We start from the raw sequence: 26,756 nt of genomic DNA, 5'->3' as shown, positions 1-26,756 counted from the left end.
TAATATTCCATTGTATATATGTGCCACATCTTCTTTATCCATTCACCTGTCGATGGACACTTAGGTTGCTTCCATGTCCTGGCTATTGTAAATAGAGCTGCAGTGAACATTGTGGTACATGACTATTTTTGAATTATGGTTTTCTCAGGGTATATGCCCAGTAGTGGGATTGCTGGGTCGTATGGTAGTTGCATTTTTAGTTTTTTAAGGAACCGCCATACTGTTCTCCATAGTGGCTGTATCAATTTACATTCCCACCAACAGTGCAAGAGGGTTCCCTTTTCTCCACACCCTCTCCAGCATTTATTGTTTGTAGATTTTTTGATGATGGCCATTCTGACTGGTGTGAGATGATACCTCACTGTAGTTTTGATTTGCATTTCTCTCATGATTAGTGATGTTGAGCATCCTTTCATGTGTTTGTTGGCAATCTGTATATCTTCTTTGGAGAAATGTCTATTTAGGTCTTCTGCCCATTTTTGGATTGGGTTGTTTGTTCTTTTGATATTGAGCTGCATGAGCTGCTTGTAAATTTTGGAGATTAATCCTTTGTCAGTTGCTTCACTTGCAAATATTTTCTCCCATTCTGAGGGTTGTCTTTTTGTCTTGTTTGTGGTTTCCTTTGCTGTGCAAAAGCTTTTAAGTTTCATTAGGTCCCATTTGTTTATTTTTGTTTTTATTTCCATTTCTCTAGGGGGTGGGTGAAAAAGGATCTTGCTGTGATTTATGTCATAGAGTGTTCTGCCTATGTTTTCCTCTAAGAGTTTTATAGTGTCTGGTTTTACATTTAGGTCTTTAATCCATTTTGAGTTTATTTTTGTGTATGGTGTTAGGGAGTGTTCTAATTTCATTCTTTTACATGTAGCTGTCCAGTTTTCCCAGCACCACTTATTGAAGAGGCTGTGTTTTCTCCATTGTATATTCTTGCCTCCTTTAACAAAAATAAGGTGTAGGGCTTCCCTGGTGGCACAGTGGTTGAGAGTCCGCCTGCCGATGCATGGGACATGGGTTCATGCCCCAGTCTGGGAAGATCCCACATGCCGCGGAGCAGCTGGGCCCGTGAGCCATGGCCGCTGAGCCTGCGCATCCGGAGCCTGTGCTCCGCAATGGAAGAGGCCACAACAGTGAGAGGCCTGCGTACCGCAAAAAAAATGAGGTGTATATATTTTTTTCAGGGCTACTGATTTTTTTTAATTTTTTAAAAATTTTATTTATTCATTTTTGTCTGCGTTGGGTCTTCATTGCTGCACAAGGGCTTTTCTCTAGTTGCGGCGAGCGGGGACTACTCTTCGTTGCAATGCGTGGGCTTCTCATTGCGGTGGCTTCTCTTGTTGCAGAGCACAGGCTCTAGGCACAGGGGCTTAGTAGTTGTGGCTCACGGGCTCTAGAGCGCAGGCTCAGTAGGTGTGGCACATGGGCTTAGTTGCTCAGTGGCATGTGGGATCTTCCCCGACCAGGGCTCGAACCCATGTCCCCTGCATTGGCAGGCGGATTCTTAACCTCTGTGCCACCAGGGAAACCCAAGGTGTATATATTTTTAAAAGCACCTTGCCCCCACCCCTGGATTCAAATTCCTTTCCTTGGTTAAGTACTGACAGTACTAATCCAGCCCAGAGAAGGGGAGGAGGCTGGCCAGTCTTCGCTCAGAAGCCCTCAGCCAATGAGATCTCTCCAGAGTAAGGTGCAGATGGGAGGAAGTGAGGGATGAAGGGAAGAAATGGGCTGGAGGGATATCAGGAGTGGAGCCAGGACTGGGGGGAGGGGATTCTGTTACAGGTACCTGGGGACCTGTTTGTGACTTGGTCTCCAGGGAGGTATGCCCCCCCCATACACACACACACACACACACACACACACGCACGCACGCACGCACGCACGCACATACACGGTGTCCTCCTTCCTGTGCTTCTCTGGTGTGTGCCGCACCTGCTTGGCAACGGCTGGGCCATCAAGCTCAATCATCCCGCAGATATTTACTGAGCTCCTGAATCCTGTGCTGGCTTGGCCACAATGTCCCTGTGCCTTTCCGAGCCTCAGTTTTCCTCATCTGAGAGGCAGGGAGGCTCATCCCTGCCTCTCTCATGTCACCAGCCTAGAGGGGAGATTTGGTAAACCAGCCAGTGGGAAAACACCATAAAACAGATTACAGTGGTCTTAGCTAGACTGTGTCAGGCACCCTGGGGTCAGCGGAGAGTGAAGTTTGGACCAGTCCTGGGGGGGATGCTGTCTTAGTCCTGGGTCTTAGCAGATGGCCTGGTCGGCCCTCAGGCGGGGAGTTTTCAGGCAGCTGTTGGTGGCTCCTCTTGCTGTGCTAAGACCAGGTCAGGCTCGTCCCTGGGGTCTTCCTGAATTTGCTCTGCCCCAGGGGCTGCTCAGGATAAAGGAGTTGAGTTGACAGGTTGGGGAGAGGTAGTCAGAGAGACCAGGAAGGTCTCCACACAGTGGCCAGAGTTTGCCTCGTCCTCCAAGCCAACAGGAAGGCCCTTTTGGGTCCCGCTCTGGTCATTTCTGCAGCTCCTTTTTAGTCCTCAGTGGTGGCAGGGATGAGGAAGGGGACGTTCTATCATTTTTCGAATTTAATGACACTTTAAAGCATTAGCCGAGTTCCTCCCTCCTATTTTATCAACGGAGAGACCGAGGCAGGGGGTTGAGGGCCTCCTCCCACGTTTCCCAGCGAGTCAGCAGCCTCACTGGGATGAGAAGCCAGGTGTTCAGGCCTTAACTCTCACCATCTTTCCCACATCATCCCAGTCTTTAGTTTCACTTTCGGGTTAAAAACCAAAGTGAAAGAAAAAGGTAAAGCAGGAAGCAGCCGCTTCAGACCCAGCCCAGGCTGGGGTGGGCCCCGGGGGACCTCACTAGGCCTCACTAAGAGAGGAGCAGGCCTCTTCCCTTGTTCTGGAGGCCCGGCCAGGGTGGGGGCCAGGTGGGACCCCGCAGGGAGAGGCTCCAGGCTGCAGACCAGGGTGGCCTTCTGGCCCGGCCTGCCCCTGCGTGGGGGAGAGCCAGTTCCACGGGTTCCCCGGTAAAGTCAGCCTCACCTGGGTGTGGCCCCAGGTGGAGAGCTACTGCCTTTGAAATTCCTGTCCTTCTGGGGCAGGGCTGGGGCTGGAGGTGGGCCTGGGACATCAACCCTGGCTTCCCGAATCCAGCTTTCACAGAACAGTTCCACACTCCTGAAGGTAAGAGCTAACGTCCTGTCTCCACTGAGAAAACTTTTAAACTTTCGGTCACTGTAGGCACTTACCTCTCACCCCCTGGCGGTTTCTTCTTAAGGACGCAGATGGCCTGAAAGCCTTTTGTCCTGGTTGCAGTCCCAGGGACTTGGAGAGCACTGGGCGTAAGGGAACCGGAGCCGTGCTTCTCCAGTTGATAGGTGGCCTCCGACAAGCCCCTTCCTGGCTCTGGACCTCAATCCCCATTTGTTTCTTGGCAGGAGCTCTAGCTCTGCTGTTCAGCCGAATAGCTTTTGGTCCCCTGGTGAGACCAAAATCATAACACACGTTTGGTTCGCCTGTGTACTTCAAAGATTAGCCGTTGCCTAACTCGCTGGGGTCTCAAGTTCCTGTTTCTCTGTGCTTTTTCTAAGGAAGTTCTCAGCCTTGCCAGAGCAGATAATGGTAGCAATTTTGTTGCTTCAGCGAATAGGATTTTCGTCTACTTCTCCTCTGCTCTGCGTAATCCCAAGGTCCCCAGGCGCAGAGCTGTGTTCGTTCAAGTCCACTCCCTGACGGCACACGCTGAGCACACAGTAGGTGACCTGGAAGTTGTGGCTGAGTGACTGCACTGATGAGCCACACCCATTAGCCACGCTGCTCCCCTGGGTGGCAGAACCTGGCACTTACAAAGCCCGACTGTGTACGGAAGCCCACACACCGATGGTCGGGCAGCCCCGTGGTTAAGAGCATAGCCCTGGAGTCATGCTGCCGGGGTTCAGATCCTGAGATGCCACCTGGAGCTGTGAGGCTTTGGCAAGTTACTTAACCTCTCTGGGCCTCCGTTTCTTCACCTGCAAAATAGAGGTGATGATATTACCTGAGTCACTGCGCGAGGACAAGAGAGAGAATGTGTGTGTGTGTAAAGCACTCAGGACAGTGCCAGGCACAGAGGAAGCACTTAAGAAATGTTTGCCCCTGCTCTTCTTGATATCCAGGGGGAGACAGAAGACTTGAAATATTTAAAGACTGTGCATGTCCCATGTCTGGAAAGATGCGGGTGCGCTTGGTATTTGGAGAGGAGTTAATCATTCGATGGCTCTTGGTTGAGTGTGGGGCCCTGATGGGGAAGATGCAGCGAATCAAGGCAGGCTTTAGAGAGGAGGTGACCTTCAGGACCTCAGAAGCTGGGTAGGCTCCAAGTGGATGGAGATTTTTAAGGGGAGGCTTCCCTGGGGACGGGAGGGGAGGCAGGGGCTGGTTGTCCAGGGGCCTGGGGAGCTGAGATCAGGCTAGAGAAGCCTGCCCAGGGCTGTCAGAGTCCACCAGGCACTCAGAGTCAGCGTTTAGGCAGTATCCTGCTGGGGACTGCAATGAAGAGTCTGCTCTTGAGTGTGTTGTGAATACAGTAATAGTTCAAGGCTCTCCTGGAACTTTCTTGCCTTCCCAAGCTTCCCACGCTTCATGACGTGACTGTTGGCCCAGCACAGAGCATGGTAGCAGTCAGGAGGTGTTTGCCTGTGGGGTAGGGGGAGCGGGGCTTGTCTGACAGCACCTATAAAGGCAGGGCTGCCACTGCTACTGCTGCCCCAGCAGTCTTCTCAAAGGGGGTGCACGCAGCAGTGCGTGGGAACAGCCCAGGGGAAGAGGACTTGGGTTCATCCCAGCCAACTCCTCCCCACCCCGCCTCCACTTTCTTCCCAAACAATCAGCCATTCATCCCAGGTGCTGAGCCAGGGGAAGGAGAGGGAACAAGACAAACCTGGTCTCTTCCCTCATGGAGCTTGGAGACCTCATCCAGCTTGGAGACCCCATTCAAGCAGGTACAGACACACAACATACTGTCTAACTGGGATGAGTCCTGAAGGAAACATAGTTGCCGAGAGGGACTTATTCAGAGAAGATGGGGAAGGCATCTCAGGGAAGGTGGGGTGGGGAATGGGAAGGAGGCAGTTAAGGCAGACTGGGAACAGCAGGGGGCAAGACCCTGAGGTATAAAGTGTTTGGTGTATTTAGGGAACCGGGAGAGGTTCGGGTTATGTCTGGAAGGGTTTGCAAGGTCAGGCAGGGCCTGGCTGGGCTTGGCAAGCCTGGGTAGGTCTGAGGCCAACAGCTTTGCTCACCCAGAGGTGTGATAACGAAAGTATTACAAGTGATTTTTGTTTTAAAATTAACATCAGAGCTTCTGAATACTTGAATCGTCATCATTATTATTATTATCATCATCATCAGGTTTTCATACTGATCATTAGTCATCAAGAAAAGGCTTCTTCAGCACTCCCTACTTATTGCTAATGCCCTTTCACATACTACTTCACAATTCACAAAGCCCTGTTGCTTCTGTTGCTGAGGGAGGCGGGTTGCAGTTATTACTGCTGTTTTTAGAAATGATGGAACAGAGAGGTAAAGTGACTTGTCCAGAGTCATACAGCTTAATCAAGATTTGAAGTCCTGATTCACTACTCTTTCTGTACTACCAACTGCTTTTGTTTAAGAAGGCCAACGCAGAAGTTGCTATTTCTTTTTAGCCAGATTGCCATTCCAAAATGATCACAGTTTAAAAGTTTGGGTATAGAATGATGTAACAGTAATTATGTTAGGGCAATGGGATTAAAATCACTTTTTAACTGTTTTCTATAATGTTATACAATATATTTATAGTTCTTTTTTAAGTTTTAATTTTTTTAACCTCCACACAATCTCCCATCCAACTCCTTTCCAAGGTTCTAACACATCCATTTCTACCCTTGTAGATCTCCAGTCTTTTTGATTTTATATTTAAATTCTTTCTTTTTCTTTTATTTCTATTCCCTGAATCTCAGGAAAGAGATTGTAGCAGATTATAAATCAGCCCCTGCTCACAAATACATTTAAGTCAAACCAGAAATCAACACTTCATGCTTAAAGTAGCTTTCAGTATTTTATTTTATGACTTCTGGATATTGGGTGGAAAATCAGTTTGATAGCTGGGGCTCGTTTGTAGAGAGTTCCTCAGTAGACTCTGCACTAGCCCACTTTTTAAAAAACTGTGTTAAAGTGCACATAAAACTTTACCACATGGACTTCCTTGGTTGTCCAGTAGTAAAGAATCTGCTTTCCACCGCAAGGTTCGATCCCTGGTTGGGGAAGTAAGATCCCGCATGTTGCATGGCACAGCCAAAAAATAAATTACCGCTTATACTATTTTTAAGTGTGCAGTTCAGTGGTATTAAGTACACTCACATTGTTTTACAACTATCACCACCCTCCATCTCCAGAACTCTTTTCATCTTGCAAAACTGAAACTCTGTACCTATTAAACAACTTCCCATTCCCTCCTCCCCCACCCCCTGGAAACCACCCTTCTACTTTCCGACTATATGAATTTAACTACTCCAGGTAACTCATTCATTAGTCCATTTTAAGGAGGTATATTTGAAAGGGAGAGTAGGTTTCATCTGGAAGTAATGAACTCTTGGTTAACTTTCCAAGTTGATGCACACTGCAACTCTCAGCTTTATGTGGCTGTGTTCCAGCAGAGTTTTTAAAAGGCTGCTCATCTCCCAGGAGGGCTTTTCCCACAGAGGCAGTATTGGTTCCAGCGCCCGTGGTGGCTGCGTGGAGCCTGGACACAGCTTCAGGATCCTTCTTAACACAGGCAGGTACTACCAATTAACCAGAAGTAGCACACCTTTTGGAACCTGTGCCGTCCACAACCTAGTGCAGTGCCCAACTTTTACAGATGGGTGTCAGTCCTAGGAGGGGAAGGGACCATTTGAGGGGAAAGTGATATCACAGGTCTCTTTGTGAGAGACGAAAAGGGCCTGGTAGGACAGCCCGAAGCCTGGGGAGGTGATTAGTATGCTTGTAAAAACATCAGGGCAGAGCAGCTCCCAGAGGGGTAGAAGTTGTCAAGGTAAAGTCCGCTTTCTTCAGATGCTCTTTGGGATGCTGGCTTGGGCTTGAGGTCTTTGTAAAAGTGTATTCTAGTCAGAGTCTGCCAGCAGAAGGGAGAGACCAAATTTGTCTTTCTACGGTGATTTCTAAGCTTTGTAGGAATGTGTGTGTCAGCCTCCTTGTCAGCCAACTTGTATTTTTGTTGTGAGACCGGATGCTGTGAAGGTTGGGTTCTGGAGACTGCAACCTGGAAGGTTTGCACTCACTTAGCAGATGGAACACTTGCTGTGTGACGCTGAACAAATCCCTCAAACTCTCTGAGCCTCCATTTCCTCAGCAGCACAAGGGGCGATGGTGAAAACATCTCTTTGTGGGGCTCAAATATAAGGACCTCAGACAGTGACTGGGCCAGGGTAGTAGCCAGCGATGCCCGAGCAGGCAATAAACACCGGTAACTATGACGATTAGTCGCTAATATTCAGCGAGTCCTTACAGTTGCGGGATGCTGGTGACTTTCCCTTGGGGAGGTCTTCTTTTAAAAAGATCTTCCCAGATGTCACCATGCTGTGCTTTTAGAGGTGGTTGGGAGAAAACTCGAGTAGAGTTTGGAGGGTATGGATGGTTTGGAGGCGGAGGGTAGGCCTATAGTCCCTGCTTGTCCCAGCACCTCTGTCTTTTGCTTGCCAGGTCGCCCCTCACAGACTTCCCTGCTGCTGCATTCTCAAGTCTTCCAGGGGAAGGCCCTGCAGGCCTGTCTCACTTTTGGGGTGAAGACAGAGACAGGGTCCCACGTCGTAAGTGGCAGCAGGCATTTGCCTGGCACCCCTTCTGGGTGCCACAGGCATGGGAACCTTGCAGTCCCTGCCTTCAGGGGACTCAGGGTCTAAACGGAGAAGGAGAAAAGTAAACAGGCCTGTAAAACAGTGTGACGGCAGGGGCCTGTGGCACCTCTAAACCTGGGGCGCGACCCAGTGAGGGGTGCCTGGCGGGTGCGGAAGGACAGTCAGGGAAGGCTTGTAGGGAGTGATGCTGGAACGGAGACCCGGAAGAGGCGGTGGGATTAGGGAGGAGGAGGGGCATTGCAGGCAGGGAGCAGCCTTGCAAAGACCCGGACGCTGGGAACATGGGGCGTTGGCATGAAGAGGGTGGCAGAGAAAAGTTAGAGGGGTGCTTGGCAAGGCAGGGACACCAGAGGTCACTACCCTAAAATGTTAGAATAGTGATACAGATGCGGCTTGGGGTGGGGGTCGGCTGCGGTCCTCAGGGCACTGAACTTTCCTGACCTGCCTCAGGCCAGAAGCCCCCAGCTTCTGGCGCATGGAGTCCTTGGAAGGCCTAGAATCAGGCAGCTGCTCTGTGGGCCCCTTGCTCAGATATTTGGGCCCCTCAAGTGATTGTAATGGTAGTTCCTCACCTGCCAAGCCCTTTCCTGCCTGTCTTCCCAAGAGAGTCTCACAGCAGCCCTAGGGCAGTGAACAGGGCGAGTCAGTATTGTTCCCATCTTACAGATGGGTGAGAGTGAGGCCCGGGGAGCCTTAGTCATACAGTCAGTGAGTGCAGGAACAGTGCTCACTCTCAGGGCCTCCTGACCTACAGGCCACTTCTGTAACTCAGCAACAGGTATGGCGGGGGGCAGGGGGGGAAGGGAAGCCAGTGTCGGCTGGTCTCTTGTTCTGAGGATGGGTTTATCATCTCAGGTAGGAGCTCTGTGCTGCCCGACTGTCCAGAGGAAGGTGTGTTAAGCCCTGACCGTGCTGCCTTAGACCTTAGAGTTAGTCCTCCCATCATTTCGCCTGTAGCTAGGCCATTTGAACCTTCTCCTCCCTCTCCTCTGCTAGTCGGTAACAATTCTCTGGAGGCAGAAAAAAAAAGAAATTGAACTGTGAATGTCGCACACACAAAAATGATGTCTGATGTCACCTCCATTACTGAGTGTGAAGTAGGAAGGCAGAGAAAAGAGGAAACATCTCAGTCCTGGAAGGAATCTTAAAGGTCACCCGCGGGGGCTTGAGTCCCTCCCTGCATCCGTCGTGCCTGTGTCTAGCCTAGCTGATCGCCTCCTAGGCAGCTCTGCCCCTTAGAAACTGCCTCCTTATAATGAGGCAAAACCTGCTCCCCCTTAACCCCCACCTTCCTGTCCCCCCTCTGGTTGTGCTGTAATGACCTGGACCACATGGACAATGTATGTGACAGTCTCCTAGGTATTTGAAGACAGTAGCCATGCCCTTCTGAATCCCCTCTTTTCCAGGCTACTACTCCAGTCTCTCTAAGCACCTCCTCCCTTGTGTTAGACTAGGCATGGCTCATGGCGCATGTGCGTCACACCCCATCTGTGGCAAATCTGAGACAGACGTCACCAATCAGTCGCAGCACTCTTGTTCAGTCAGTCCCAGGCTTTCTCCTGCAGTAGTCCCTGCGGCTACGCCCAGTCGGTGGAGTTTTACTTTATTGTGAGTTTCTTGAGGTCTGAGGACTACTAACACTGGGTGGGTCCCTAGTGCCCACCCAGAGCCCAGTGCGTGGCCTACTTGTCGTAATGGGAGGATGGATTAGAGACTTCTCCGTGTGCGATTGCCCCCTTCTCATCGGGCTCCAGTTTGTCAGTGTCCCTTGTCCAGAATCGCCAACAGTACCCACAACATTATCCAGAGTTCAGTGGGGCTGCCCCCTCCCTGGTCCTGCACCTTCTCTGTCAGTGTAGCCTCAGACCGTGTCCTGTGATCAACTAGAGTCGCTAAGATATTTTCCCACATGTCTGTTTTCTGTGTAATTGTCCACGTTGGGGTCCTGAACTCAAAATCTTAATATAAGCTCTGAGAACTGGGCCCTTGTCCCTGTCCCCAGGCCTGGCACCAGGGAAGGCGACCTGGCCTGGGCTGACCTGAGCTGAACTCACGGTTTTCCCCATTCACTTCTGCTCTGTTCATTTCAAACCATCTCTTGGCCGCCCAGGGTTCTTGGCTCCGGGTTCTGACACCCGATATGCCACCTGTCACTGCAGGCACAGTGAATGAGCCTGTTAACACCGTCTTTCTATTCTGGGATCCGCTTGGTCATTCAGAACAATGAAAGAGGCCAGCAATCGAGGTGCACAGGGCCTGGCAGTGTCTGGCTTTGCACACTGGATGTGGGCCCCTGTGATAGCTTGTAAAAAGCCAGGCTTTTGTGACCCATTACTAGGGTTTGACATCAGCCCTCCAGAAGTGAGGGTGGTTTTTGAGGCTCTTTCTTCTAAGTAGTACTTCCCAGGCTGGGCTCCTGGGACCTTAGGGCTTTGGAAAGACCACAACAAGGTCCACGTGCTAGAGCCAGTATTTGAAAAGTCAAATCTTGGATTCTCCACCCCCGACTCCTCCACCAGGCCAGACAGGGGCTGTACACATCAAGTTTTTGTCTTGGACTGGAACCACCATAGCAGCCCTGTAACTCTGGCCATCTTCTCCTCATCAGCACTCCCTACTAGTGTTTATAGCTTTAATGTATGAGAAAATCATGATTCAGGAACTGCTGCTTGGAAGCTGGTGTCTCTTTCAAGTTTGGACTCCCAGGGGTGGTGGTAGTAAGGTATCCCGAGGGGTAGGATAGGGGCCTCAGCAGAGCTGCCAGCAGAGCCAACTCTGCCGGCAGGTCTCTGGGGATAAATAAAAGGACATTTGCCGCAGATTCCAGCACAGAATGGGCGGTGAGGGGTGAATGTTGCCTGACAGGTTGCTTACTGGATACGGTCGCAGTATTCGTGGAAATGTTTTTTGAGAAACAGCATGCCGTCTGGGGTCCCCTGGTCAGGGGCTGGAGGAGGTGGGGCTCAGCCACACGTGGGTGCCTCCCTGAATGCCTAGAGCTGGTGGTCTCCAGGCTGGGAGTCAGGTGGGCAGAGGGAACACACCCACACTCAGAGCCCCAGGCAAGGTCCCTGCTCTGCCACCTGATCCTCAGGGAGTGCATTTGCCTTTCTGATCCTTAGTTTCCTCATTTGTACTATGAGGAGGTTGAATTAGTCCGGTGGATCCCAAAATACCATATGGAGGAAAAAAAGAAAATGGAGGTGCTCTGAGGGCCCTGGTGGGGGGTGGGAGTCAAAAAGCCTCCCCAGGCCCTCTTGAGGGCCCCCAGAACCTGGTTTGAAAGTCACTGGAATTACTATGTCCTCGGACCCTAGAATTTGGAGGTTTTCACATCCTCGTTCCAGTCCCAGTACCCCATCAGCCAGCTGTGTGACCTGGGATGAGTGGCCTCACCTCTTTGGGCTCTGCCTTGAGGCTGTAGTGAGATTTAGCCAAACTGGGGAAGTCCTGAGTGACTGGGAAACCACGTCAGGGGTTCTGGTGTTTCTGGTGGAGGGTCAGAGTGTCCAGGACTGCACATCCAGAAGAGAAGGGCCTGAGGAAGGGCTGTGGGTGGCAGTAATCACAGGCAGAGCAGGCCGCCTTTTTCTTCCACGTGCTGGGGTTCTGGTCCAGGGGCACCAGGCCTCTGACCCCATGGCCAGCAGAGCCAGAGGCAGCCACCATCTAACCCACTCAGAGGATATCGCCAAACCCTGCGTGAGGACCCAAGATTAGGGTCCTGACTGGGGCACTGGCCTGGCCAGAATCTCAGCCAGGCCCTGCTAAGTGCACCTAACTCCAGCCCTGGTCAGTGTGGTGAAGCAGCAGCTACAAGTGCTGGCTCTGGAATCAGAAAGCCTGAGCGCAAATCCTGGCTGTGTGACCTGGGGCTGTTCACTTCTCTCTGGGCCTCACTTTTTTCCTCTTTGAAGTGGGAGTGATAGGCCTGGTGAAGAGTTGATGAGCCAATACAGTTAAAGCTTTTCATGCTAGGCCAGTTCACGGCCAGCCCTCAGGCAGGGGAGATGCCCGGGAGCTTGTGAAGGCTCCTGACCGGCAGCTTCCTGTCCTCAGAGAATCAGCTGACCTGAACTGTGGGTCCACCTGGAGGGCATTGCTTAACCCTGTCCTCCAGCACCTCTGGCCTGAACGTGTCAGGACAGAGCCACCTCATACCTTTGACCCCAACTGGTGTGTGAACAGGGCTTCTAAGGAGCAGCTGTCTCTGGAGGGGGCGAAGGGTGTTGTCCCAGCAACCAAGCTGGTCCCTCTCAGGCAGCTGCTCCAGGCCCATGAAGGGGGGCGGCCATCTGTGCTCTGGATGGGGCTTTCCCGCCACCTGTGCCCTGGTGCCAAGAGCCTGCAAGCAGAACTGGCCTGCCGACCAGAAGGGGCTTCTCTGCTTTTGCCCAACAGACCTGAGACACCACCAGAAGGGCCTCCTGCTGCCTCGATTTCAAGGTTCCCAAGGGTCTCCTGCCTTTCCAAGGGGGAGGTTCTAGTGGACCGGCTTCCTGGGGAGCAGGGGGAGAGGGGCTGGAGCTCCAGAAGGAGCAAGGAGGCCTGAGGACAGCTGTTCCAGCAGTCACAAACCTGTGTGCCATGGGCCACGTTAGCAGGCAGGCACGTACCTGCCCAGTGTTTTTTAAAACTTAGAATTGACTAACTCCATTTTAAAAAGAATTAACTAACTCCACTTTTAAATTTAGAGGTTTTATTTATTTATTTTTAAGGCCAGATTTCTGGCTTCTCTCACCCAGGTCTCCACATGACAGCTGTGGGCCAGAGGGGTTACATGCTTGGTCTCGTGTAGACGTTTAAACTTGTGACGCCCATTCAAGGCCAACCCACTTAGCTGGGGAAACGAAGGCCCAGAAGGGATTAGACCCTGTGCAAGGTACACAGTCGACCACAGCCTCACAGAGCACGGCCACTGTTAAAAGCTAAAAGCCTGTTCTCTCATCTATAAAACATCAGTGATGATTATCTCCCCTCCCAGGCCTGTGTCTGGAATAAAGTAGTACCTGGCCCAGGACTCACTCAGTCATGATTCTTTTAAATCTGTACATATGATATGCCTTGCCTGGAAGATGTTGCCGGAAGCACTGCTTACTTTCTTTCTCTGCCGCCTTTCAGAAATGGTTATTTTTCAAGTTGTTTCTGATGCCCAGTGCTTAGGGTTTATTGAGCTCTCGTTCCCACAGCTTCATTGCCGAACTTCAAGCAGAGCTGCTCCAAGCTTTACCTCCCACAGCACTGGCCATTAGATTCCGACTCAGAGTCAGGAGTAAATCATTCTTCCCTGAGCGTCAGTCTACCCAACTGTCAAATAGGGGGTTGTTCATTAATTCAGTAAATACTTACTGAGCCCAGCCATGTATCGGGCCTGGTGCTGGGAAAGCATCTTAATTCTATAAGGTATTCAGGGTCCCCACCCTCAGGAATCTATATTAGATACTCAGGATCTCTGTCTGGTAGGGGAGAGAGACAAAAGACAAGTGAACCAGTAAGTTGATCAGTGCTCGATGAAATAAACAGGATCCTCAAAGGAAGAACAGCAACTTTAGACAGGGTGGTCTGGGAGGCCCTCATTGAGGACATGACCCCTGAGCCGAGACCTGAGTGGGAAGCAGAGATGAGAGCAGGATGGGAAGGAGTAGGTGTGCAGAGGTTGGGGTGGGGATCATCTCAGACAGGGAAACAGCAGGTTCAAAGGCCCTGAGGTCGGCGCATGCTTGGAGTGTTTGAGGAATAGCAGTGTGACTGGAATGGAATCAACAAGGGAAAAGTGCAGGAACTGAGGCTGGAGAAGGGGGCAGTGCCTGTAGTAGGCCAAGGTGGGCAACTTCATGGAGTGGGGAGCCTTTGAAAAGCTTTAGAAATGGGAAGCATTAATCCAATTTGTACTTTAAAAAAACTCCTCAGGCTGCTTTCTGGAGAGTGATTGTGGGTGAGTTGGATCACCGACAAAGCAGGGAGGCCAGAGGGTAGAAAGTGGAAACCTAGACCAGGGTGGTGGGGTAGAGAGAAGCCCGGCTCTGTGACATGTGCTTTTGTGGGGGAAGGGCAAAGCCTTACAGATGGGGGAGGCCTGGGAAGCAGGGGGCAGGACTCCCCAGGCTTCTGGAGTGTGTGATGGAGTGCGTGCGTGGGGGTCCCCTCTTTAGAAGAGCAAGGCCGACGGCGGGGAGGAGAGGCTCAGATTCATTCTGGACACACTGAGCTTGAGATGGCCTTGGCACCTCACACAGAGCTGCCTGGTGTGCCGGGCTATTGAGAAAGGAGGCAATGCGCCCTTCCAGCTGCAGTCAGGTCCACGTGCTGTAAATCCTCTGACTGCAGGCCAGTTTGGAGGCACTTTGTGAGGGATGCTGTGGGCAGGAAGAAGATACCACCGTTCCCGGTGTCCAAGCAGCCCCAGGAAGCCATGGACCCTGTCCGAGAAGAGGCAGCCCTCTCTCAGGCCTCCCTGGCTTCCCTTCACCAGCTAAATTACCTAAATGCCACTTTGCCGAGCCATGCCCTGCTCAAATCTGTCTTCCCACACCTTGGGCTGTGCTGCCCCGCTCCTTTGCTCGGAGCATCCCTCCACCTGAAAGCCCTGCATCTCCTTGCCCCTCAGTGACTCTGGTCCATCCTGCCGGACCCAGTCAACCTTCATGTCTTCCAGAAAGGTCCTCAGCTGTCCCCCAAAAGGTGATCACTCTCTCCTTCATCGAGAAACCGTGGTAAGTGGAATCATAGGGGCCACCCCAGGATTACAAACATCTTCATGTCTGCCATCTCTTTGAATTCTACTCAGAGCACATTGGGAGTCACACCCCATTTTCTGGGTGAAACAGTTAACATGTTCAAGGCTGTTGCCTCTACATGACCCTTACAGAGTTGGCACAGTGGGCAGGGCATAGGGTAGGGGTCAGGCTTCAGGCAGCCTGGGTTCAATCCCTGGCCCCAACACTGCCTGGCTAGAAGGTGAGCTTGGGCGAGTCTCCCCACCTCTCTGAGCCTCACCTGGAAAACAGGGCAGTGAGAAACCTACCTCACATATCTGTTCTGAGGGTTCATTTGGCCAAAGTACAATCCATTCTCATTATTCATGGTGCTTACATCCGCAATGTCTCACAAACACTGAATTAGTGAATACTGAACCACTCCTCCTATGGGAAATGCAGAGTCCCTGCGTTTCCACCCGCTACCAGCACAAACCACCAAGATACCTTATTTAATATATTGTTGATTTATTAACACTGATCTAAGCACTGTAACTCAAGCCTGAGCAAAGCTTATCTGACACACGTGTTTTCTCCATAAAGCACATCACAACCTTCTTGCACTTAGGAACATTGGGCAACACTTCAGCACTATACTTGGGGGCCATTTCAAGCAGAGAAATCACCACCAACAAAAAAACACTTAAAAATGTGAAAGCACAGCACTAAATAGACCAGGAAAAGGGTGCTTGTTTACAGTATGAGCTGAAACAAGAAGGCAGTGTTGCCTTGTTCAGCCTCAGCTGGGAACCTGTGTGTTGGGAAACTCAGATTTTCAGGTTCTGCTCAAGTCTGCAAGTGGCTGCAAAAAAAGCCCCGCGAGTATGAGTCTTAGCAAGTAGGCAAATTCGCAGATACAGAAGCATGAGGAATGAGGACTGAGTGTAGATGGCGTGCTTGCTCAGTAGCACTGTTAACTTTGGCACTGATACCAACAGGAGGGCATCCTGAGTGCACCCCTTCTGGGCAGGGCTCCAAGGGTGTGGCCGGACTCCCTAAGCTTTATGGCTTCGTCTTTCCCAGATACCTTTGTAACCTCTTGGCTCCTGTGGACTTTGGGGTCTGAGGCAGGTACAGATTCTGGAAGCCCTGAGTGCCCCCACTGAAGGGCTTGTTCCACTTCCACTGGGTGGGCAGTGGCACCATCGGAAGGTTTCAAAGCAGTGGCGTGATTGGATTCCTCAAGTGGCCCATTGGCCAGGGTGGAAGAGGGACAGCAAAGGTAAGATAGGAGGGTGAGGGGCCAGGGAGCGGCGGTGTGGGGCGTCTAGGGGAGGCTGGCTCTAGAGGGGGGGAGAAGGGAAGGATGGGGAGGCAGGTAGGGAGCCCCTGGTTGTGGGCAGTGGGGAGGAGCCCCAGGAGGATGCTGGGGTAAGAGGTGCTGCCAGTCTCTCTTGCTGGCGTTTGAAATTGAAGTTTGATGTTGTTACTCTTAAGGTACAGTGAGGGAGGTGGTTTCCAGGCTGGCAGAGGGGGAAAGTAGAGGGCACGTGGGCCATCGGCAGGAAAGTGGCTCTGAGAGGTCAGTCTGTCCCCGATCCTGACTTAGCTCCTTGGAATTCTCTCCCAGCTTCCCCTGCTTTGAGGGAAGAAACAGGGAAGGAGGGAGGAATTTGAGGCTAGGTGGGCGGGAGCCGTGAGTTCTGCTTTAATCGTAGCACACAAGTGAGCTCCCCGATTTAGCTGCGTGGTTTGACAGGTTACTTGTCGGGTGAGAGAAGGAGGGCTCTTACAGGCTCTCAGCCCTTCCTCCGACAAGCCGGGCAGAGTCAGCAAAGGAGTTTAGGGGGTTCTGGCTCTGAGGCCAGCTCCATTCACGTGGGGTCTTGCATGGGTCCGCTGCCTCTTATGTAAAGCCTGCAGCCATGGCTCCTACACTGTTTAGGCCGCTTCTCCTTCAGCACCCCTGCCAAGCTCGGGCCCTTGGGAGCCAGCAGACGTGAGGACTAGGCTGGGCCTCCAAGGCACTTGCAGGAGGCTATCATGCTGGGGCTGCTGGGGAAATGGAGCCACAGCCAGTACTCTGAGCACCTGAAGCTCTGATTGGCCATCTTATACACCTTGACATTAAAAAAACAAGATGTGGAAACAAATTCATTCTGACCTGAAAAATAGAGTTTGCAGGATAAAATCTAGGGCAGAAGGCGGAAATGAGACAAAGGGAGCTTCTACTTAGAAGAAGCAAGGACTTGTGCACAGTGGGGCAGGGAGGCTGGGCTGGATGTCTGGGGCCGGGGTCAGGTGGCATCACACAACCAACTTCTGTCTGAGCCTTGGCGTGATGGATCGGCATGGCCAAGGTGAGGGCAGGGAAGCATGCGGCCCCCGGGCACAGCTGTGCAGTGTGCAGACAATGCTGTGTCTCAGTGATGTGTCACTCAGGATCTTTAAAAATATGCACAAGGACCAGCTGGAGGAGACAGTCACCCTGGAGTGATGTTCACCCCCAAGCTTCCTGGGCAAATCTGAAAGTTTTCCAAGAGTGGACACAGAGTTGGACCCATATGCCATTTTGGTGTAAATTGTGGCACATAGAATATCTCCCCAGGGCAGGGAGGACCGCAGTTACATCCTGGCCAGGCCAACATCTTGGGTCTCGGGGGCACTTGCTTCCCTCTAAGGTTTAATTGGCAAATGATGGTTGTGCACCCTCTGGACTGGGGACCGGCTGCTGACCCGCATGGGACACACGCTCAGTCGGAGACCTGGCCACAGCCCTGAGTGCTCCAGAGGAGAGGGTCGGACTCTGCCTGGGCCAGAAAGGGCTGAGAGTGGAGGGACTGGCCGGAGGACGGGAAGCATGAAGGATGTGCAGAGGGGTTCTGGCAGAAACGGTGCACGTGCAAAGGCTTTGGCGTCTGAAGAGTGTGGTGTGTTTGTGAAGGGGGTGTGGGTTCTGTGAAGCTGGAAGGGGCATGCTGAGCGGGTGGGAGGGCAGGAGGTGAGGCTGTAGGATGGGTGGGTGGGACCAAACAGAAAGGGCTCCAAATTTGAGATGGGACTAGAACCTTGGGTTCTAAAGTGTTGGGAGCCTTCACTATGGCTAAATCTTGATTTTTGGCAACCGAGGGGTTTTTGTAGCGATGATGAGGTTCTTCTTCTTATTCAACAAATATTTATTGAGAGCTTTCTATGCTTGAGATATTACCCTGGGCCGGGGACACGACCTGCTGTGCCAAGACAGACAGAGCCCCCAGCCACCTCAGGCCTGTAACCATCAGCAAGTAAATGCCTCGCTGAGCTGATGCCAAATGTGATGGGCGCTCTGATGGAGATCCTGAGTGATGGGAGAGTAGGGAGCAGTCAGGGGAGGCCTCCTAGAGGAAGTGACACTTGAAACATGTGAGGTGCTGAGAGAAGCCTTCCAGGCAGAAAGAACAGCTTGTGTAAAGGCCCCGAGGTGGGAGGAAGTGTGGTGGGCGTGAGGAACACAGACTGCCTGGATCGCCATGTTGGAAGGGGCTGGGGGAGGTGTTGGCCTATGTTTCTTGGCATTTCACGCCTGTGAAATGAGAGCTGTCCCGTAGATTCGGGCCCCATCCCCCTGCCCTGGGGGGGACTGCTCACAGCTGAGAGATGCCGCGAAATCCTCTCCATTAGTCACACCACTTGTCTGGCCGCCACCTGTGCCCCAGGAGGCGTAGAGAATCCAAGATGAGTTCACTTTTTCTTCTTTCACATCTGGCCTGGCCTCCCTCTAGTTCACTTTCTCTCTAATGAGTGGCTGCGTCAGCAGGACTCTGGCCTACACAACCCTGAGACAGAGGCTGGAGGGTCAGTCCTCTGTCCAGACCCTTGGACAGTCCCATTATCTCCTGGGTGGGGCAGGTCCCTGCACAGACTGACTCCTCCAGGCCAGTGTTAGCCCCACCACAGGTGGGGACAAGGACCCTGACTGGGGTCACACGGCCTCCGCCAGGCTTAGAGCCCAGTTCTGGGTCCTCATGCTCACTGCCACCCTCTTTAGGGGCATATTCCCCCCCTTAAACATTTTGAGCAGATTAGGGCTTCGCTTTTCTAATCTGGGGCAGAAGACTCCACTGAAGCTTTCTTGGGATATTTAGGCCAAACAAACAAACAAATCCTGAAATCCCCAATGAGTCGTGTCTCTGCTGGGCTCTGGTGGTCATGGGCTTCAGTGGGCTTCTCTACGTGTCCAGCTCTTGGGGGAGACTGCCCCTGGCTGGTCAGGGAACCAGTCCAGCCTCCCCACCAGTGTCTGGGGAGTGGTAAAATTTTGGCTCACCCCCTGTCCTCCAGGCCTGTCTCCCTCTGTACCAGAAACTAGTCAGAGCCATGCCAGCACTGTGCTGTCTGAGCCTTGACCTCTGTGATGTAGCCTATGTAATCACTCCCTGTGGCCACGCAACTGGTATATGACAGAGCTGGGGTCTGAACTCAGGCTTGTCTGGTTCTCTGCTGCCTTCTGGCTTTTGGATCCTCACTACCAAAGGAATGACTCTCAAATGGTAGAATTTCAGGCAATGGGGAGGAGGGATTCCTAGCAGGAGTCTCCCTTTCAGTCACAGTGAGGGGAGTCTCCATACTTACCCTTAAATGAGAGCATAAATGGGAAAATGCTGTGAGTTAGTCAAGGGCTATGTGAATACAGTGTGCTGTTAGAACTCCTCCACCCCCACTGAACAGATAAAGGTACTAAAAAGTTCACTGGGGGACAGGGACTTCGGTGAGGCATTGTCGGGGCCTGGAAGCCAGGCCTCTGCCTTTAGTCTAGGCCCCTCCTCCTCCAGCTGTCAGGCCTCAGCTTGGATGTGCCCCTGCACACTGGCTCCAGAGTCCAGCAGGATGCTGAGGGGCAGAGTGGTCAGCGAAAGCCTCAGACACCTGCAGCCCCAGCCCAGCAAAGGGGGGCGGCCTGAGGCCCGGGGAGTGGAGTGTGGTGGGCTGTGCAGCCGAACAGATGTGGTTGTCACTTGCTGTTGGCAACTCTGGGCAAGTTATCTAACTTTCTGAGCCTCGTGTGCCACATCTTTAAAATGGGCATAATCATATCCCCACCTCACAGAGTCACCGTGAGGTGTAAATTACAAAGCCATAAAACTGCTGAGCACAGCTCAGTAAGCGGCCCAGCTTTCGGCTGTCAGCCTGTGCCTTACAACCAGCTGAACACAGGAGCTCATCTTCCAGAGCAGGCCTGTCCCTTTCCACGGGGCAGGGCCCTGGAGGGTCCTTCTCCCGCAGACCGAAGCCCCGCCTCCTGCCCCTGCACCACCCTTCTTGGGTTGGGGAGTCAGAGACTGTGGGTGTGTCTGTCTGGGGGGATCCCTGAGCAGAACTGGGAAATTTTGAACAGAGGAGGAACAGTGCTCTTGGCTCTGAGCTCCCAGAGCACTTAGTCACCTAGACTAGGTCAAGCACAAGACACGGCTCCCAGCTCCTGGGCTTTTCTACTGTGGCCTCTATTGCTGTTGAAGTAGTTGTGTCACGGCTGTTTCTCTGCTGATGGGGGCTCCTAGCTTTCCTGGACCCCAGTACAGGGCCTGGCTTAATACACGACTATCAGGTGAACAGACAGACGGATGGGCTTTTTATATTACATTTTCTATTGTTAGGTAATTGTATATAATTTACATACAGTTGTAGGAAATAATACAGAGGGATCCTGTGTACCCTTTACCCAGTTTCCCTCAATGGAAAAATCTTGCAAAACTGTAGTATAATTATCATAACCCGAATATTGACATAGGTACAACCCACCAATCTTACTCAGATTTCACCATTTTCACTTGTATCACCTTGTGGTTTTTTAGTTTGATACAGTTTCACTGCATGTGTAGGTTCATGAATCCACCACCACAGTCAAGATATAGAACTCCCATCACTTTGCACACACTGGGGTCCTCCCTGTCGCCCCTGTATAACCAAGTCCCTCCAGCCTCCCCATCACTCTCTCCCCCTAGTCTCCCCACCAACCACTAATCTGTTCCCATCTCTATAATTAGGTCATTTCAAGAATGCTTTATAAATAGAATCATGTGGTTTGTAACTTTTTGAGATTGCTTTTTCCCTCGGCGTAATTCACTTGAGATTCATCCAAGTAGTTGCTTGTATCAGTGGTTCATTTCTTTTTGTTTCTGAGTGGTGGTCTGGGCGCACCACAGCCATTCAGCCATTGAGTGGTAGGTCTCTCAGTGAGCTTGTTTCCACTTTGGCCTATATCAAATTAAGCTGCCATGAACAGTCCTGTATAAGTTTTTTGTGAATGTGTTATCATTTCTATGGGATAAATGCCCAAGGTGCACTTGTTGGGTTGTATGGTAATTGCATGTTTACTTTTCCATGGTTTTATCATTGTATACTCCCACCAGCCGTGAATGAGTGATTCGTTTTCACATCCTCGCCAACATTTGGTGTTGTCACCGGTTTTTATTTTGGTCATTCTGATGTTTGAGTAGTGATATCTCACAGGAACAGATGAATGGATTCTGCTGTGCCTTGTCACTGCCCCTGTGCCACTGGGCCTCATTTTGAGGGTTTCCATTGAGCCATCACCATCACCGTGATTGGCAGTCCCTTGAAGGCAAGGCTTAAAGCCACTCCTCTGGCTCCTCTTCTGGCCCGGGCCTCACCTGGGGAGAGGCTCATTTCAGTCCTCACTGGGGAAAGGGCAGTTGGAGTTAAGATGCTGAGAAAAGCCACTGGATGTGACCCAGCCCCTCACAGCAAGTAGCTACTGCTGTTTGAAAAGCACCTCCTGTTTCAGAACAAAAAGTTCAGCGTTTACGAAGCCAGCTGTGGGCCAGCCCTGGGCCAGATTCAGAATGGGACTCTGAGACACCAACTCCCACCTATGGCGGGTCCTGGTTCCCTGAATCTTGGTGGAGAACAGAGAGTCTGACCGGGCGTGATGGAGTCTTGGGGGAGGTAGACTGGTGTGTGGGGTTTTCACATAACAAGGTGAGGGGTGGGGTGGGAATGGCAAGATGTGGGGAAGGGTAGCTGAGCCCTAAAGGATGTGTTGGTCTCTGACCAGACAGGGAGAGGGCATCCAGGCACAGGAAACAAGGGTGGAGGGAAGGTAGGGTAGGAGGAAAAGACCTGGGCAGGGGAGTGGTAGGTCTCTCGGTGAGCTTGAGGACAAGTGAGGTTAACCATTCCTCAGCTGTCCTGACCGTCACTCTGCTGTCACCATCCAGCCCATGCCCCGGATGGATAAGACCTTTGTGGGGGACTCAGGTGGAGGGTGTGTTTGGTCCATGTGGGCATCCCCCACTAGACTTGGCCTTGGCTCAGCATGAAGGTGGGCAGGGCCTGTGTCTGTCTGTCTTGGTCATTGCTGTGTCTGACCCCCATTCTGCTCCAGAAATCCTCACTGAGGCCAGAGCTAGGGTCGGGTCAGGTAGGGCCTCAGCCCTGAAAGGGGCTCGAGAGGGCTGGGGCCTCACCTTCTCCCCTGCCCTCCTCTCACCCATCTGCAGGTTCATCATGCCTAGTGGCGTATAAGAAGACCCCGCCACCGGTCCCTCCACGCACCACATCGAAGCCGTTCATCTCCGTCACGGTCCAGAGCAGCACCGAGTCTGCCCAGGACACCTACCTGGACAGCCAGGACCACAAGAGCGAAGTGACGAGCCAGTCCGGCCTGAGCAACTCGTCGGACAGCCTGGACAGCAGTACCCGACCGCCCAGTGTGACACGGGGCGGAGTCACCCCAGCCCCCGAGGCCCCTGAGCCACCCCCAAAACATGCAGCTTTGAAGAGCGAACAAGGGACGCTGACCAGCTCCGAATCCCACCCTGAGGCCATTCCCAAAAGGAAACTGTCATCTATAGGAATACAAGTAGGGGCCCCTTTCGCACTCTGTCCTCGGCCCACGCCGTGCACCTGCCTGCGTGTAATTACATCTGGTGGAGGCCCACTAGGTCTCTTGGGCAAAGGTGGTTTGTCTATTTTGGGAGGTCGGCCCCAAGTGGCCAGACCAAATTCCACCCATAGTCACGTCTTCCTCACGTTCGCCCAAACATGCTGCGGGCTCTGCAGCTGTGGGCAGGTGTCCCTGCTCCAACGATGGGTTGTCCCAGTGAATGTAGTTACACTCAGCCAGCCATCTCCTGTCCACTGTTTGCCTGTCCACTGTCTGTCTGTTCACTCCACCCTTTGCCCTGGCAGCTGACGCGTGGGAGGCGGGACTGGCCTAACAGTTCTCTGATCCAAGGTCAGCTCCGGTGCGGAGGCCACAGCCCCGCCTGGCGGTGGGAGCAGCGTGGAGCGTAGACGCCGAGGGCCAGGGGCCCAGGACTCAGGGCCCTGGAGCCTTGGGGGTTGCTCAAGGGGAACTTTGCCCAGAGCCCTCTCGGGCCTTGGGGACAGGTAGGTTGCTTGAGGTGCCAGGCCCATGTCAAATTGAGAAGTGGGATGTCGGTCCCGGTGCATCCCTCTGTGAGAAAGGATCCAGGCAGATAATTCCACGGGACCAAGTGGCCAAAGCCAGCAGACCCTTCAGGAAGCCAGGCTCACTGTGCGCCCATGGCCAGGGCACACAGCAGGGCAGGGTGCGCCAGCTTCCCCTCCACTGCTTCATTGCACCTCCTGCATGCACTTAACATCAGTAATCTGCCTGCTGTTAGCTGAGTGGGGAAAACTTGGGCCCTGCCTTGCAGCTTTCAAGAGTTGCTCTAAATCCAGACTAAAGTGGAGCATACTCAGGGCAGGGAGGGAGGGCAGCTACAGTGAGCTAAGAGCTTGGGGGAGGCAGAGCCCCTCCAAACCCAGAGGGCGATCAAGGAGGTCCAGGTGGTGTGCATTGTGGCTTAGATTGGACAGGATCTCCGTTTCCCCAGCCACCCCTGCGCAGTGGGGCATGGCCGAGTAGATGACAAAGCACCAAAATTACAGAAGGAACATGGGACTCAAAGGGGGGCAGAATGGACCAGAGATGGCTCACCGGCCGATTTCTTGCACTTGCTTCTTGGAGAGGAAAAATTTGGGCACATATACAAGAAGAAAGTCGGCCAGGAGACTATTCAGTTTTCTGGGCTCCTTCATAAGGGGTCCGGCCCCTGTCCTGTACAGCTCTCAGGAGAGACTAAGGAATACAGAAAATAGTCTAGTCCCAGGGTCTTTGTTTGGGCAGCCCCACCCTCTCCTTGGCCAAACCAGATGTTCTTATCTTTCCAGAAGACCTGAGAGAGTTAGACTCACCCTGATCCTTTCACTCGGCAGTTCACACGGGGCTGAGTACTCTGGCTCTTGGGCCCATCCAGGCTTCTCCCCCGGGTTCACCCCACCCGCACTCCATGCTCTCCAGGCAGCTTCTTGAGATCCGGTGATATTGCATCCTCTGAGCTGGCTCTTGCTGAAGGAGAAATGCAGCTGCACCCCCATGGCAAGGAGGAGCCTGGTGCTCAGTCCCTGCCCGGGAAAGCCTCCCTGGCCTCTGTGAAGCCAAGAGACGAGAGTCTCCTATTTCCAAGGACACCCCTACAACTCTCGTCCCACCCCTTGGTGCCTCGAGCCCTGGGTCAAGTGTGTGTTCTCCCTCATTCATGAGCGGTGGCGGAGGGGCTGACCTGGCTGCTCTGTGGCCACGTACCTCTGTCCCGGAAAAGAAAGGTAGGCCCAGGGCATCACTGGTATAGAGAAAGAGTGCCAGCTTTGCACGTGGCTCCCCTGGCCCACCCAGTGCTGAAGGTGACCTCAGCCAAGTGTGATCGAGGCCCAGGGCCGGCATCCCACGGGGCCCAGGGACTTGGCCGGCTCTTGCCTTCGTTGCAGCTTTCAAATCCAGAACTGCTGTCCGAGGTGCGCCCCTAGTGCCGGCGCTTCCAGCCTGCCCTTCACCTGCAGGGTTGGGGGAGCGATCTGTGCCTCGAGACAGCCCCGCTTCAACTACACCAGATAACGGCTGTGGCTTTGTGTGTGTGTGTTTTCTTTCTCTTTCGTTGTCCTTTTTTCTTTTCTTCTCTCTGATGCGTGTGAAGGAGAGGACTAGAAGGAACGATTCCCACCTCTCGGAGGACAACGGACCCAAAGCGATCGATGTGATGGCACCCTCCTCAGAGTAGGGAAAGCCAGTCATCTCCACCCCATCCCACCTCCCACCCACCTGCCCGCCCGCCTCCGCGCGAATGAGCAGTGCCCGGCTTAACCTGGTCCGGCCTCGGGCCCACGTGCAGTGTCCGCATGCCTCGTGTCTGTCCACACGTCCGTTTGCGTCGTCCCACTAACGTGAATTTCAGCAGCAAGTGTGGTGTTTGTTCTTTATTTTTGTCTTTGTCTCCGTGCCGTTGCTGTCGTTGTCCTTCAATAAGGTTGACTGCGTTCAGCCAGTGCCAAAAGAGGAGCCCAGTCCCGCTACCAAATTCCAGTCCATCGGGGTTCAGGTAGAGGACGACTGGCGGTAAGTGGCACCGAGGTGTTGGCTGCCTCTCCCCTCTCCTCTCCCTCCCTCTGCTCTCCCCTCTCCTGCGCCTTCTCCTCCTGCTCTCCCTAACCCACTTCTCCTTGCTGGATTTCTAGTAACCGAGCTGGGTTTGGGGTGCGGGCGGTGGCCCAGGTGTGGGAGGCTGGGCGGGCGGGCGTGCTCAACGAGCGCTTGCTCTGTGAGATTAATCAGCCACGGGGGCCGAGGCCGGGCAGAGACATGGCCTGGCACCCCGATGTTGGTGGGCGTCCTGGCCCCAGTGCAGTAAACAGGCAACCTTATGACCTTGTCTGTGTGTGCGTGTGCGTGTGGGCGGGGCGGGGGCTGAGCAGAGAATGAGACGGGGGCTGTGGGACCCGCTTCAGGCGCATGGTGAGCAGACGATGCATCCGTTTCTCTGTCTCCCGTGTGTCCGGGTCGGGGTGGCCTCTGGTCTCTGGCCCTCTGGGTGACTCACCCCTTACTGTCCCCACCCCACTCCACCCCGCACCCACAGAAGCAGCGCCCCCTCTCACAGCATGTCCTCCCGACGGGACACCGACTCGGATACCCAGGATGCCAACGACTCAAGCTGTAAGTCATCTGAGAGGAGCCTCCCGGACTGCACCCCACACCCCGACTCCATCAGCATCGATGCCGGCCCCCGGCAGACCCCCAGGATTGCCCAGATCAAGCGCAACCTCTCCTATGGAGACGACAGCGACCCTGCCTTAGAGGCATCCTCGCTGCCCCCGCCCGACCCCTGGCTGGAGACGTCCTCCAGCTCCCCCGCGGAGCCAGCACAGCCAGGTGCCTGCCGCCGGGACGGCTACTGGTTCTTGAAGCTGCTTCAGGCAGAAACGGAGCGGCTGGAAGGCTGGTGCTGCCAGATGGACAAGGAGACCAAAGAGAACAGCCTCTCTGAAGAAGGTGGGCGCTGTGAGGCCGGCCCCGGGGGCGGGGTGGGAGGGGTGCGGGTGCCAGCCCCAGCCTCCGAGGTGGGGTGGGGGTTCTTAGGTTCTCTTCCTGGGTCGGTTGTGATTCCACCCCTTATTCTCATTCTTTCCTTTCTTCCATCCATCCACCGACCTAACCAAACCTTTTTCCAGAAAGGATTTACGGCAGCAGCTGCTAGTTGCACTGGCTGTGGGGTCAGCAGCCCCCTGGTTTGAATCCTAGCTCTTCCCTTACTAGTGAAGTGACCTTGGGCAGGTTCCTTGAGCCTCAGTTTCCTTACCTGTAACGTGGAGATAATCCTACCCTCTGATGCGGCGGTGCGTGTTCAGGGCCCGATGAAGTGCCGGACACAGAAAGCTGGCACCATAATTATGCCTTTGGCGGCTCCTTATTGAGCACCTACTGTGTACCAAGCACCAGGGATCTAACTGAACCTCAGCAGGGTGTGAAGAACTATGAATGGGTTAGACAGAAGTCATCTACTTTCCCACTTAGGCTTCTGTCTATACCATGCCTGTTTCCAAAAATTCCCCCGAGAAATTAGAGAATAGTTCTAGAAAGAGCTAGAAATATGTAGGGAGCCTAGATTCACAGGTGTTTGATACAGGGGAGGGGTGGTTTGGAGGCAGGCCCCTGGGAAGCTCCGGCCCCTAGATGGCTCCCCTTCACAGACCGTGCAGGAAGCACAGGTCTCCGGGGTATCCAGAAGGGATGGAGCCAGCATCCCACTGACCCCTGGTGGGGCAGGGCCTGGGGAAACCACCCCTTGATGACTCAGAGGCCTTGTTTTCACTCTATCTAGGCCAGT

General features: G+C 53.2%; 1 protein-coding gene and 1 long non-coding RNA gene across 13 annotated transcripts in view; one reads left to right on the top strand and one right to left on the bottom strand.

The window, feature by feature from the left end:
- DLGAP4 (DLG associated protein 4) overlaps positions 1-26,756 on the top strand; it is a 202,367-nt gene that overhangs the window by 142,380 nt on the left and 33,231 nt on the right. For 8 of the 12 annotated variants that reach the window (XR_007472183.1, XM_049699332.1, XM_049699330.1 and 5 more), the window contains 3 exons: positions 22,068-22,429; positions 24,900-24,988; positions 25,509-25,921. Coding sequence is in view for 11 of the 12 variants with exons in the window: in XM_049699332.1 (XP_049555289.1) it covers positions 22,068-22,429; positions 24,900-24,988; positions 25,509-25,921 (864 nt within the window). In the remaining variant the exon portion in view is untranslated. Of the gene's footprint in view, positions 1-3,170; positions 4,216-4,880; positions 4,979-22,067; positions 22,430-24,569; positions 24,650-24,899; positions 24,989-25,508; positions 25,922-26,756 lie in introns of those variants that run through there. The other 4 variants (XM_049699331.1, XM_004272804.4, XM_033433664.2 and 1 more) reach the window with 3 other exon arrangements.
- LOC125961445 (uncharacterized) lies at positions 194-22,196 on the bottom strand. Its single transcript, XR_007472185.1, has 2 exons — positions 22,058-22,196; positions 194-3,173 (listed from the first exon to the last, which is right to left on the bottom strand). It is a non-coding gene; the product is annotated as an uncharacterized LOC125961445 (long non-coding RNA).

The sequence above is a fragment of the Orcinus orca genome, chromosome 16 (genome assembly GCF_937001465.1).
Source record: "Orcinus orca chromosome 16, mOrcOrc1.1, whole genome shotgun sequence".
Taxonomy (NCBI): Eukaryota; Metazoa; Chordata; class Mammalia; order Artiodactyla; family Delphinidae; genus Orcinus; species Orcinus orca.
The sequence above is the reverse complement of the archived record's forward strand: the minus strand, read 5'-3'. Positions and strand labels throughout refer to the sequence as shown.